This window comes from Pogoniulus pusillus, chromosome 17, assembly GCF_015220805.1.
Source record: "Pogoniulus pusillus isolate bPogPus1 chromosome 17, bPogPus1.pri, whole genome shotgun sequence".
Lineage (NCBI taxonomy): Eukaryota > Metazoa > Chordata > Aves > Piciformes > Lybiidae > Pogoniulus > Pogoniulus pusillus.
The window spans coordinates 15,500,033-15,513,000 of record NC_087280.1 but is presented as its reverse complement, the minus strand read 5'-3'; the positions used below and the strand labels follow the sequence as shown (position 1 = coordinate 15,513,000).

At 51.3% G+C, this 12,968-nt stretch overlaps 1 protein-coding gene across 1 annotated transcript in view; it reads right to left on the bottom strand.

Moving 5' to 3' along the window:
- Window positions 1–12,968, bottom strand: part of ITGA11 (integrin subunit alpha 11) — a 72,117-nt gene that overhangs the window by 3,369 nt on the left and 55,780 nt on the right. The window contains 8 exon segments of the mRNA XM_064157874.1: window positions 693–806; window positions 929–1,019; window positions 4,065–4,154; window positions 5,495–5,571; window positions 7,411–7,509; window positions 10,416–10,623; window positions 12,419–12,468; window positions 12,471–12,536. Coding sequence (XP_064013944.1) covers window positions 693–806; window positions 929–1,019; window positions 4,065–4,154; window positions 5,495–5,571; window positions 7,411–7,509; window positions 10,416–10,623; window positions 12,419–12,468; window positions 12,471–12,536 — 795 coding nt within the window.

Below are 12,968 nucleotides of genomic sequence, written 5' to 3'. Positions count from 1 at the left end.
TGGATCCATTCCGAGTCCTCTGGTTGCTCAAGTCTCCACCCCAGACACAGCAGATACTTTCAAGACCCTGAAGAATTCATTACATGCCAGAGGGAGGTCTAACTTGGAGAAATACTTGGACAGAAACCCTTTGGCTGCTTCCATTTTCCATGTTTCCAGCCAAGGAAATTCAAAAGGGAGAAGCAACACAAGCCAAGAACATTCATGCAGGTGTAAGCATGGTGGGGAGAGTTTGCAGAAGGATGGGGTGACCCACGGTGAGATCTTTCCATCCTTCCCACCCTGGTGCAGAAGGGACCCAAAATGTGCTTAATGGGGCTGAAACCCAAGGATGGGGTGACCCACGGTGAGATCTTTCCATCCCTCCCACCCTGGTGCAGAAGGGACCCAAAATGTGCTTAATGGGGCTGAAACCCAAGGATGGGGTGACCCACAGTGAGATCTTTCCATCCTTCCCACCCTGGTGCAGAAGGGACCCAAAATGTGCTTAATGGGGCTGAAACCCAAGGATGGGGTGACCCACAGTGAGATCTTTCCATCCTTCCCACCCTGGTGCAGAAGGGACCCAAAATGTGCTTAATGGGGCTGAAACCCAAGGATGGGGTGACCCACCATGAGAGCTTTCCATCCCTCCCACCCTGGTGCAGAAGGGACCCAAAATGTGCTTAGTGGAGCTGAAAGCCTCTTCCTACCTGGTCCACCACAAATTCAGTCAGGAGCAGGAGGCGGTTGCCCGCCCGGGTGGCCACGGGGATGGTGAGCTTGATGGTCATCTCCTCCACGGGGAAGAAGCCAAGGTTCTGCAGCTGTGAGGACAAAGGGCAGGGATGTTCCCAAGGGAAGGAGACAGGCAGGGTGACCGTGGCACAGCCCACCTCCAGGATGGCACTTGAGGTGCCCCTCAGCCAAGTTAAAACCCCCTCCTTACCTTGAAGGTGCAATGGAAGGGGGGACCAATGCTGTCATATCTCTCCAGGGAGCTGTTGGACCTGATTTCATAGTAGTCCAGGCTTGACATCCTGTCATCACATAGGAGGACAAGTCACAAAGTGGGCTTGGAGCAAACAGAGTGTGAAGCAGCCCCAGATCCAGCTATCCCAGAACCAGGATGGGAAGCCCCAGGTCTTTCACAGATAGATTCTACAAGGTGAGGACATTCAGCCTGTCTGGCCCCATTTTGGATGGAAACAACCACCTCATGCAACCAAAGATGGGTGATTTTCATGCTGGTCTGCTGCTGGAGTACTTTCCCTTCTTGTAGCATATTGGTTTGGGGTCTTTTTCATTTAACAAAGGCATCCAAGACCTTGGTTGAAGGTTTGAACTGGCCAAGCTGGCAGCTTTTGGCTTGGACAGATTCACTCTGTGCTGGATCAAGAACTGTCTGGAAGGCTGAGCCCAGAGAGTGGTGGTGAATGGTGCCACATCCAGCTGGCAGCTGGCACTAGTGGTGTTCCCCAAGGATCAGTGCTGGGCCCAGTCCTGTTCAACATCTTTATTGATGATCTGGATGAGGGCATTGAGTCCAGCATCAGTAAGTTTGCAGATGGCATCAAGCTAGGAGCAGCTGTGGATCTGTTGGAAGGTAGGAGAGCCCTGCAGAGGGACTTGGCCAGGCTGGATGGGTGGGCAGAGGCCACTGGGATGAGATTTAACAAGGATGAGCACAGAGTTCTACACTTTGGTCACAACAACCCCAAGCAGCACTACAGGCTGGGGAAAAAGTAGCTGGAGAGCAGCCAGGAGGAAAGGGACCTGGGGGTACTGGTTGATAGTAGGCTGAAGATGAGGCAGCAGTGTGCCCAGGTGGCCAAGAGAGCCAATGGCATCCTGGCCTGCATCAGGAACAGTGTGGCCAGTGGGAGAAGGGAGGTTATTCTTCCCCTGGACTCAACACTGGTCAGGCCACACCTTGAGTACTGTGTCCAGTTCTGGGCTCCTCAATTCAAGAGAGATGTTGAGGTGCTGGAATGTGTCCAGAGAAGGGCGACAAAGCTGGTGAGGGGCCTGGAACACAAACCCTATGAGGAGAGGCTGAGGGAGCTGGGGGTGTGCAGCCTGCAGAAGAGGAGGCTCAGGGCAGACCTCATTGCTGTCTGCAACTACCTGAAGGGAGACTGTAGCCAGGTGGGGTTGGTCTCTTCTGCCAGGAAAACACAACAGAACAAGGGGACACAGTCTCAAGTTGTGCCAGAGGAGGTTCAGGCTGGATGTTAGGAAGAAATTGTTGTCAGAGAGAGTGATTGGCATTGGAATGGGCTGCCCAGGGAGGTGGTGGAGTTGCTGTCCCTGGAGGTGTTGAAGCAAAGCCTGGATGAGGCACTTAGTGCCATGGTCTGGTTGATTGGCCAGGGCTGGGTGCTAGGTTGGCCTGGCTGAGCTTGGAGATCTCTTCCAACCTGGCTGATTCTATGATCTCTATTTTGGAGATAAATCACCTCTCTTGTTTTGCAGATGGAAAAGAGGTGAAAGCAGCCAAGACCATCTGATGGTTGCTGTGAGAGCCTGGCTGGGAGCACCTGCAGCGTCACACACACGCTTGTCATTGTCACAGCATGAGGTGACCCAAACCCCCACTGCCCCCAAACCTCAAATTATTTCCATTTTTTGCCCCACTCAAAGTGCCCCAAGGTGATTTTTTTTTCTGCTGTTGCTTTTCCTCCAAGTTCTCCCTTCTCACCTAAAGGTGCTGCTGATCTTTATTTAACAGAGAATCCCCTTACTGCTCTCCATCAATTTTAAGTATTAAAGTGGTTTTATTTTCAGTGCTCCACTGCCTCTAGTGTGGACAAAGCCTCTCCAAAAAAAGAGGGGAAAAAACCCACAAAATGATTGAAAGTCTCAAAAGATCTGCTCAGAATTAGAGTGAAGTGTTCCAGGGAATGTGCTTCTGGGTTTTCCCTTCTCATCAGGTTAATAAATCCTCATCTCTTTCTTGGACTGAGGTCTCTCTTTGCTTGAGTTCCTCTTGATGCCCAAACTCTTTCACACACACTTCAGCTGAGCTTCTGGCAAGGTGATTTTTAATGGGATGGCCACCAGCCCAGACCTTGGCTCCTAACACATGGCAGGAACATTTTTAACCTGCAAAAAGTGCTTTCCCTCCTTAAAATAAGTTGCCCTCACACCTATTTAATAACATTCATGCATTTAAATCATAGAAGCAACTAGGTTGGAAGAGACCTCCAAGCTCCTCCAGTCCAACCTAGCATCCAGCCCTGGCCCATCAACCAGACTATGGCACTAAGTGCCTCAGCCAGGCTTGGCTTCAACACCTCCAGGGATGGTGACTCCACCACCTCCCTGGGCAGCCCATTCCAATGCCAATCACTCTCTCTGCCAACAACTTCCTGGCAACATCCAGCCTAGACCTCCCCTGGCACAACTTGAGACTCTGTCCCCTTGTTCTGTTGCTGCTTGCCTGGCAGAAGAGTCCAGCCCCCACCAAAATTCACGTGTCAATAGCAATAATGCTATTGAAGATGCAGCATCACTGCTCCTTGATGGATGTCTCTGGTTCTATGGTTCCTTTAGCTCCTTTTCTGAACCAATCCCTCAAATAAACCTCAGTTTGCACTGGGTTCTCTTGGGATGGAGCTCTCATGGGACCAGCACATGGTTTTCCCAAAGGATTCTTCCTGGAAGTGGTTGAGGTTAGGTTGGATGAGCTTTTGAGCAAACTAGGCTAGTGGGAGGTGTCCCTGCACCCCATGTTCTAGATGATCTTTAAGGTCCCTTCCAACCCATTCAATGATTCCATGATGAGTCTTAAAACTTGTAGAAAAACTGAACTGGAGAAGAAGCTTCTTGAATTTGAGGGGTGTTGGGGCCTGGGAACAGGCTGCCCAGAGAGATTATTGAGTCTCCTTCTCTGGAGAGATTCCAAACCCACCTGGCCATTGTGATCCTGGGCAAGCTGCTGTGGGTGCCCCTGCTTTAGCAGAGGGAAGTTGGTCTGGGCGATCTCTAGAGGTTCCTTCCAAACCAAATCACACTGGGATTGTGTGAGGACACCCTGCAAGCTGTGTACCCCCCAAAGCTTCACTCTCTTCCAAAACACTCACCTGGTGAAGAGCAGGTCAGCTTCGTACTTCAGGTGATAATTTAGGTGAACAAAGTTATCCTCCTTGGTGGTCTCCTTCTCCTCACTGTCACTGAAACAGCAGCAGGACAAATGGGGGGGTGTGAGGAAGGAGCTGGCTGCCTTTGTATCTTTGAGGGGAGGTAGGAAAGGGCTGAACTTTTGTTTCTGGGCCAAAATGTGATGAGATGCAGCTTTGTCCTGTAGCACTCATTAACCCAAGGCCATAAGAGCAGATCTTTTGGAGTGAGGTTTCACACCCAGCGTTCCTAAAGGGGTGCAACAGCTCCCAGGCCAACTCCTCAGCTCCCAGCAGCTCCTCAGCTGCTCCCTGCCACCAAAACTGGTGAAAATAGGAAATACTCTGATGAAGTTTCACTCAGCTGATGGAAAACTTCACCTGTGGAGGGCAAGTGAACAAGGAGAAACTTGAAAAGCTCTTCAGTGATGTTTCTCCTGGAAGTGTTTGAAGTTGTGAAGGTGGGTGGGAAGCAGTCTAGACCCTTTCTGCTCACCATAGAACCTGGCAGTGACTGTGCAGACTCCACACGGACAGAAAATTACATCTGGCAACATCTAAATCACTAAAATCAGCCTAGGTTGTGACTGCAGGGTGAGGGCTCCATAATGGCCCATAGCAATGGTCCTTAGGGTTGTTTCCTGAGTAAAGCCTCCAACATCACCTCTGGCAGTGGAAGAAGGAAACCTCCACTTCATGGAGAAAGACTTGGAAGTCCATGAACCAGCAATGTGCTCTCCTGGCTAGGAAGGCAAATGACCTCCTGGCAGGGATGAAGAAGAGCATGGCCAGCAGATTGAGGGAGGTTCTCCCCCAACTCTGCTCTGCCCTACTGAGGCCATATCTGGAATCCTAAGTCCAGATCTGGGCTCCTCATTTCAAGAGAGAGACAATTACTAGAGAGAGGCTACAAAGATGCTGAGGGGCCTGGAGCATCTCTGTGAGGAGGAAAGGCTGAGAGCCCTGGGGCTGGTGAGCCTGGAGAAGAGCAGCCCCAGAGGGGATCTGCTCAATGCTCAGCAAGAGCTGAAGAGTAGAGGGCAAAAGGATGGGGCCAGACTCTTCTCTCTGGTGCCCAGCATCAGGACAAGGGGCAAAAGACACAAACTGGAACCTAGGAAGTTCTATCTGAAGATGAGGAGAAACTTCTATGTTGTGAGGGTGCTGGAGCCCTTGAGCAGACTGCCCAGAGAGGTTGTGGAGTCTCCTCCTCTGGAAAGCTTCCAAATCCCCCTGGCCATTGTGGTCCAGGGCAAGCTGCTGTGAGTGATGCTGCTTCAGCAGGGGAGGGTTGGCCTGGACAACCTCCAGAGGTCCCTTCCAATGCTCACCACGATAGGATTCTGTGTAACTCAACTCAACTCCCATGCCCAAGGCAGGAAGCAAGCATTCACCTGTTTGCTATCAGGTAGATCTCCATGCCTGGAAGGAAAATCAACTTGCTGAACTCAAAATCCAGGCGAAAAGCTACCTGGAAAGAGATGAGAGAAAACATTAGGGGAGAGAGGGGAAACAAAACCTTGAGGAGCAGTGTGGGGGCTTGGTGGGTGAGGCCATCCCCTTTATCCCCCCAGAAGATGCTGCCAGGCTTTAGGCAGAAGCCCAGCTTCCTAAGGAGAGGAATGTCCATGCTGGCGACAGGCAGGCTTTGCTCCCAGTCCCTCACACAGCTATTTTTTTACCCTTGGTGTTCTCTGAGCTTGAAGAATCAAGCAGTTGGAAGAGAAACCCTCCAGGGGACTGCAGCAAGAAGGCTGCTTGCTCCCATCTGCGGCACGGGGTCGGCTGGCAGGGGGGAAGGCAGCCGGAGTGGGGCCAACAACAATAAAGTGTGATAAATGTCACATCTGCAAGAGCTGTGGCAATGACCTCAAACTGTCTGGGACTGCACAGCTGAGGAGAATATTAAAGCTCCTGCTGCTCTCCAGCCAAATTTCCATTTCCAGCTTGTCTTTGTCTTGGCAGGACCTGGGCTACCTGATGCCACGCAGATGCATTCTCAGCCCCTCTAGGTCATGGGGAGCTGGGGCTGCTGAGCTCCTGGTGCAGCCACAGGCATCTGAGAGGGCTTATTTTTTTGGGAGCTGGGAAGCCTAGCGAGGTGCCTGGAGCTCATCCATCATTATCAAGCTTCTGACAAGGAAAAGCTTCAGATGGATGTGGAAACTTAAAAGATTTTATCTCAGATCCTGCTCGTATTGGCCTCTTTTCTGGTAGAGGTGGCAGGATGGGCAGGGGAGATTCCACATGGAGAGCTGGTGACTGCCAAGTGGCATGCCTTTGCCCTTCCTTCCACACCCTAATGCTACACATTTCATGAAAGGGTTGTATGGTGTAGGAAAAATGATGCTCACTGGCTCTGGGCTTCCCCTGAGTGCTGGGAACCACTGTGAGCTGTAGGTTGGGGGATGCCACCAGCCTGAGGGGGCTTGGGCAGGCTTGAGGGAAGGTCTAGGGTGTTCAGAGCAAGCCAAATCTCTCAGGCAAGTAGGGGTGCCTCCCTCATTCCCTGGAAGTCCCAGTCCTGGAACCGTTCCAAGGCAGGTTGGTTGGGGCTCTGAACAACCTGCTCTCGTTGCAGGTTCCTCTGCTGACCGCAGGGGGGTGGACCAAATGACCTCAAAAGGTCTCTTGCATCCCACACCGCTTGAAGACCCTGTGAGAAAGGAGCTTGGGCAAGTCACCCTCAGTGGTTTGAAACCAACATTAAATCTCTTCAAAGGACTGAAATCAGATTCTTGGACCTGGAGGAGCTGAGTTAGATTTTGATGCTCTCCTGAGATCAAACAGCATCCTAACCATCCTGGCTCCACCAGTGTGACTTTCAGCCCCCAGCAGTGGAGAGAGAGAGGGAAGAAAGCAGATATTGGTCTTTCAAACCCCTGTTCAATGCCAGCCAGCCCCAAGGTGGGTGGATGGGTGTGTAGATGGGTGGGATGGGTGGCTGCATGAATGGATCACCAGTCTGGGGTTCTTTGATTCATCCATTTGCAGTTACAATGCAATATCTTTCAAATCCACCCTTTCTGTGTGCTCTCAAAGGCTGGAAAGGAGAGAAGCACATCAGAGCAGAGCTCCCAGGACCTATTAGCAGACAGAGAATGATAGAATCCCAGACTGGTTTGGGTTGGAAGGGACCTTTCAAGGTCATCTAGTCCATCCTCCTTGCAGTCAGCAGGGACATCTGTGACTAGAGCAGGCTGCTCTAGTGGATAGGTGGGATGGGATGTGGGCCCCTGGACCATGCTGGGGTCAAAGGGCTCCTGTCTCCTGTGTGAAGCCTCCCTTAGGCAGGAGGAAATGGCTTTACCTTGGCCTTAGCTCGGAAGAATGGGTAGCTCACGTTGCACACTTTCTTGTTGGGGTTCTTGTCCTCAGTCATGCAGTCAATGTTGATGTCTGTGTCATCCTAAATGGGACATGAAGTGTCCATGACACTGAGTACAAGCCCTGTGACCTGGCTCTTTGTGAAAGCAGCAAAACACACTTTGAGGGCTCAAGACAGGCCTTAACTTCTGGATAAAACACCCAAACCAACCAAACCCTCTGGGAATCCTTCCCATGCAGCTGAACTTCCAGGGGCATTCCTGGAGAGGGCCATGTCTAGCAAGAAATCCTCTTTGGAAGTTCAGCTGCAGTGGTGAGTGAGTAACCTCAGTTTTTCTTGGCACTGTAAATGGGAAGAAGATTTTTTCCTGTGATCAAGGGAAGCATCAAGAGATGACATTCTGTCCTGTGTGGCCACCAGCTAAGCAGTGAGACTTAATTTCCTTCTCTCAACAATGAAGTTCCTGTTTCTTGAACCCCTCTGCAGCTCATTAGTCAGGCTGGGGAAGCTCCTGCCCATCACACAGCCCGGGGTAGGGTGGGACACTGACCCTGCTCTGCCTCCTCTCTTGCTCAGATGTAACAGCAACTAATCAGATCATAGAATCATAGAATCATAGAATCAACCAGGTTGGAAGAGACCTCCAAGATCATCCAGTCCAACCTAGCACCCAGCCCTAACCAATCAACTAGACCATGGCACTAAGTGCCTCATCCAGTCTTTTCTTGAAGACCCCCAGGGACGGTGCCTCCACCACCAGATGTTGCATTCTGATTGTATGCAAGTGTCCAACCCCATCACTAGACCATGGAATCACAGAGCTGCTTTGGATGGAAAAGACCTTTAAGATCATTGAGTCTACAGTGATGAGTTGGGGAGGGACATTTTTCAGGGGCTTATAGTGATAGGATGAGGGGCAGTGGCTTTGAGCTGGAAGAGAGGAAACTGAGACTGGAGAGAGGAAGAAATTCTTTCCAGTGAGGAACAGGTTGCCCAGGAAGGTCATGGAGACCTCCTCCCTAGAAGTGTTCAAGGCCAGGCTGAGATTGGAGATAGGAAGAAATTCTTTCCTGTGAGGGTAGTGAGACACCAGAACAGGTTGCCCAGGAAGGTCATGGAGACCTCCTCCCTAGAAGTGTTCAAGGCCAGGCTGGATGAGCAGCCTGGGCTAGTGGAAGGTGTCCTTGCCCATGGCAGGGGGATTTAAACTAAATGATCTTTAAGGTCCCTTCCAACCCAAACCATTCTGTGATATTTCAGTTTGGACTCTTTGCTTGACTCTAAGAGGGTCTCTCTGTAAGCTGTTGCCCTACCCAAGAGGTGAAACATCTCAGCACCATCCAGACAAAAAGTCTTGACAGTCACCAGCAGTGCCCCACTCCTCTGCTGACATTATGAACATCCTTGGGCCACAGCTACATTTTCTTTGGGTCTCTGTACAACATCTGACCCAAACATCCATCATCTCCAGTTGGTAATTTGGACAGGAGCCCATCAGTGATGCTTCTAAAAGCAGCTACAAATATTTCCTACAGCCACTGCTGCTTGGGGTTTCCTCTGACCACACACTGCTGGGGTTTTTTTTCATCCTCACTCAATCTGGAGCAATCTCTCCTTAATAAAAGGCATTTTTTCCTAGTTTGGGGGCAAGGTGCCCCACGATTTTCCATTGGCATGGCTTATAGAAAAATAAACATGGGATCTGTGGGCAGGAATGATGTCATGGTGGAGGTGGTTGGAGGGGGGGTTCTCAGCAGCATCAGCATATTTCCCAAACCTCACTGGGAAAAGGGGAGAGTCACAGCAAGAGTGAGTGAGTGGTGGGGAGGTGAGAGTGGATGGAGCCTGATGGGCTCATCTCTGTGGTGCTGAGAGACAGGATAAGGGGCACAAATGGGAACCTAGAAAATCCCATCTGACCACAAAGTGAAATGTCTTTGCTGTGAGGCTGCTGGAGGCCTGGAGCAGGCTGCTCAGAGAGGTTGTGGAGTCTCCTTCTCTAGAGAGCTTCCAAACCCACCTGGACAATATCATAGAATTGACCAGACTGGAAGAGACCTCCAAGCTCAGCCAGGCCAACCTAGCACCCAGCCCTGGCCAATCAACCAGACCATGGCACTAAGTGCCTCAGCCAGGCTTGGCTTGAACACCTCCAGGGACAGCAACTCCACCACCTCCCTGGGCAGCCCATTCCAATGCCAATCACTCTCTCTGCCAACAACTTCCTCCTAACATCCAGCCTAGACCTCCCCCAGCACAACTTGAGATTGTGTCCCCTTGTTCTGTTGCTGGTTGTCTGGCAGAAGAGACCAACCCCACCTGGCTACAGCCTCCCTTCAGGTAGTTGTAGACAGCAATGAGATCTGCTCTGAGCCTCCTCTGCTGCAGGCTGCACACCCCCAGCTCCCTCAGCCTCTCCTCACAGGGCTGTGCTCCAGGCCCCTCACCAGCTTTGTCACCCTTCTCTGGACAGGTTCCAGTATCTCACCATTATGATCCTGAGCAAGCTGCTGTGAGTGCCCCTGCTCTAGCAGGGGGTTGGACTAGATGATCTCCACAGCTCCCATTGTGGAGATCCCATGCTGAGATCCTGTAAAGCAGCATCAGCTCGACACTGAGCTGTGGCCACATTCACGTTATCTGCCCATACTTCCAGGAGTTACATCTCAGCTGCAAAAATTCATCCCTGACAGGAACTTGGCCACGTGCAGCAAAGTATTTTTAAGCTCTCAGAGCAGAAAAACATAAAGAAGGAAACAATTTCATCTGCCTTGGACCTTCTTCCAGGCTCTTAAAATTCAAACGTTCTGGTATTTCCAAAATAAAGAGCTGAGAGGGCTGTAAGTGCTTAGAGACTGAGCCCATAAACAGGTCTGATTTATGAGGGATGGAGATTTTTTTGGGCTCTGGTTTAGGACACAGCTTTCTCATCCATCTGGGATTAGCAGTGCCTCCGGAAAGCCTTGGATCTCCTCTGGCAGCCTCACCTTGGGGATCAAGCTGGCAAACTGGAGGTTCCTGGAGAAGGAGATGTTGAGGACTGTGCTGTAGGCATTTTCACCTCGGTTCTCCAGCACTGCCTCCACAGCCACCCTCCTCCTGCCGCTCTCGATGATGAAGACAGAGGTGTCAAAGGAGAGGCTGAAGGCTGAGCAGTCTGGTGGTGCCCGTCGCAGAGTTCGCCAGCAATACTCCCTGCAAGAGGAGGGCACAGGTCATAGGATGTCAGGGGTTGGAAGGGACCCAAAGAGATCATGAGTCCAACCCCTCTGCCAGAGCAGGTCCCTGCAAGTGCTGCTGCAGAACCAGACCTAGTCCCAGAGACTTTATGGGCATGGATAGCTCAAGGAGATCCCTGATCCATCACACTGCATGGCTACAGAAGGAATCACAAGTTCCTCCCATGCAACCCATTGTTTTGCTTGGGAATTTTGGCTGACAGCACCAGGTGTTCTCAAAACCAGTTAGGAGTTAGGGGTTCATCTGCTGGGAAGTAGCTCTGTGGAGAAGGAACAGGGAGTGCTGGTGGACAACAGGTTGACCTTGAGCCAGCAATGTGCTCTTGTGGCCAAGAAACATAGAATCAACCAGGTTGGAAGAGACCTCCAAGCTCAGCCACTCCAACCTAGCACCCATTCCTACCCAACCAAATAGACCATGGCACTAAGTGCCTCATCCAATCTTTTCTTGAGCACCTCCAGGGATGGCAACTCCACCACCTCCCTGGGCAACCCATTCCAATGCCAATCACTCTCTCTGTGAAGAACTTCCTCCTAATAGCAAGCCTAGACCTCTCCCAGCACAACTTGTGGTTGTGTCCCCTTGTTCTGTTGCTAGAAGACCAATGGTCTCCTGGGCTGCATGAAGGAGAGTGTGGCCAGCAGGTTGTGGGAAGTTCTCTCCCTCTCTACTCTGCCCTGGTGAAGCTGGAGGCCTGGGTCAAGTTCTGAGCACCTCACAGTATCATCAGGGTTGGAAGAGACCTCACAGATCATCAAGTCCAACCCTTTACCACAGAGCTCAAGGCTAGACCATGGCACCAAGTGCCACGTCCAAAGGGATGATAAAAAGTGGAGAGAGTCCAGTAGAGGCTCTGAAGATGCTGAGGAGCCTGAAGCATCTCTGTGAGGAGGAAAAGCTGAGAGCCCTGAAGCTGGTAAGCCTGTAGAAGAGCAGCCCCAGAGGGGATCTGCTCAATGCTCAGCAAGAACTGAAGTGGGAGGGCAAAAGGATGGGACCAGACACTTGTCAGTGGTGCCCAGTGGCAGGACAAGGGGCAATGGGCACAGACTGGTATAAACTCCATAGGCTTCAGGAGCAACCTCAGTAGACAACAGCATCTGTCCATGGTTATTTGTAGGACTCCATCCTCTAAAATCCATACCTAATCCCTACTTACACCTCACTTCAGCCTCCCATAGCATCCCCAGCAGGGTCACTTGGTGGTCCAGACCCCATCCTGGCCCAGCCTCAGGTCATATCCTCAGGATTAAGAGCTTTATGGAAGACATGGAGCAACAAATGCTGAATTACAGGTAATCAGGCCATGAGCTTGATCCAGTACCTTCTCCATGACTGGAGGATGAGGTTCAGGCTCCTGTGCTCCTAGATAACCTTTGGGAGCTCTTTAAGCATGGAGCTGCAGGGTATAATTATTTCTGCTGCGTGCGTCAGGCCCCTAATTGCCAAGGAGGTGATGCCAGCCTTGTGTTTGCTCCCCTCTGTTATTTACAGATTTGTCTCCATGGGGCCCTGTCACCATGGCAATCAAACAATCCTTTTTGTCATGGATTCCTCAAACTCCACAATTCATGCCCAGGCAGAAGCTGAGAAACCAGCTCTGAGCTAGAGGAGCTGAAGCATTACCTCATGGTGATGTTGGGATGAAGGGCCCATTGGTGAATGCTATAAATGTATGGAGCATGGGTTAGGGTTGGGGTTCTGGAGCCCCTGCTCCATCTTTTGTTTTGGGAGGTGCTTGTAGAGTGACCTACTACCTATGGCACTGGGCACGTCACTTCAGGCGTCCAGGACCAGGTACAGGGACGCATGTGCTCATCTTCATTGCACCCATTCCAGAAAGGGACCAGAGGGGACAACAAGGAGAGCTTAGCAATGGTTTGTGCCACAGGTTTGTAGTCCGAAAGAGAAGGGAGAGGGGTGGTGAGAGCAGATTGTGGTGAATGCCCAAGGTGTGGCTGCTACATTCATTGCTCTTTCCCAACCAAAATGATTCTTCAATTGTTCAGTCAAGTCCAGAGGAGGTCACAGCAATGCTGTGAGGCCAGGCTGAGAGAGTTGGGGTTGTTCAGCCTGGAGGAGAGGGCTCCAGAGGGACCTTCTGGTGGCCTTTCGGAGCTTCAAGGAGCCAATCAGAAAGGTCATAGGATCATAGAAGCAACCAGGTTGGAAGAGACCTCCAAGCTCATCCAGTCCAACCTAGCACCCAGCCCTGTCCAAGCAACCAGACCATGGCACTGAGTGCCTCATCCAGGCTTTTCTTGAACACCTCCAGGGACGGTGACTCCAGCACTTCCCTG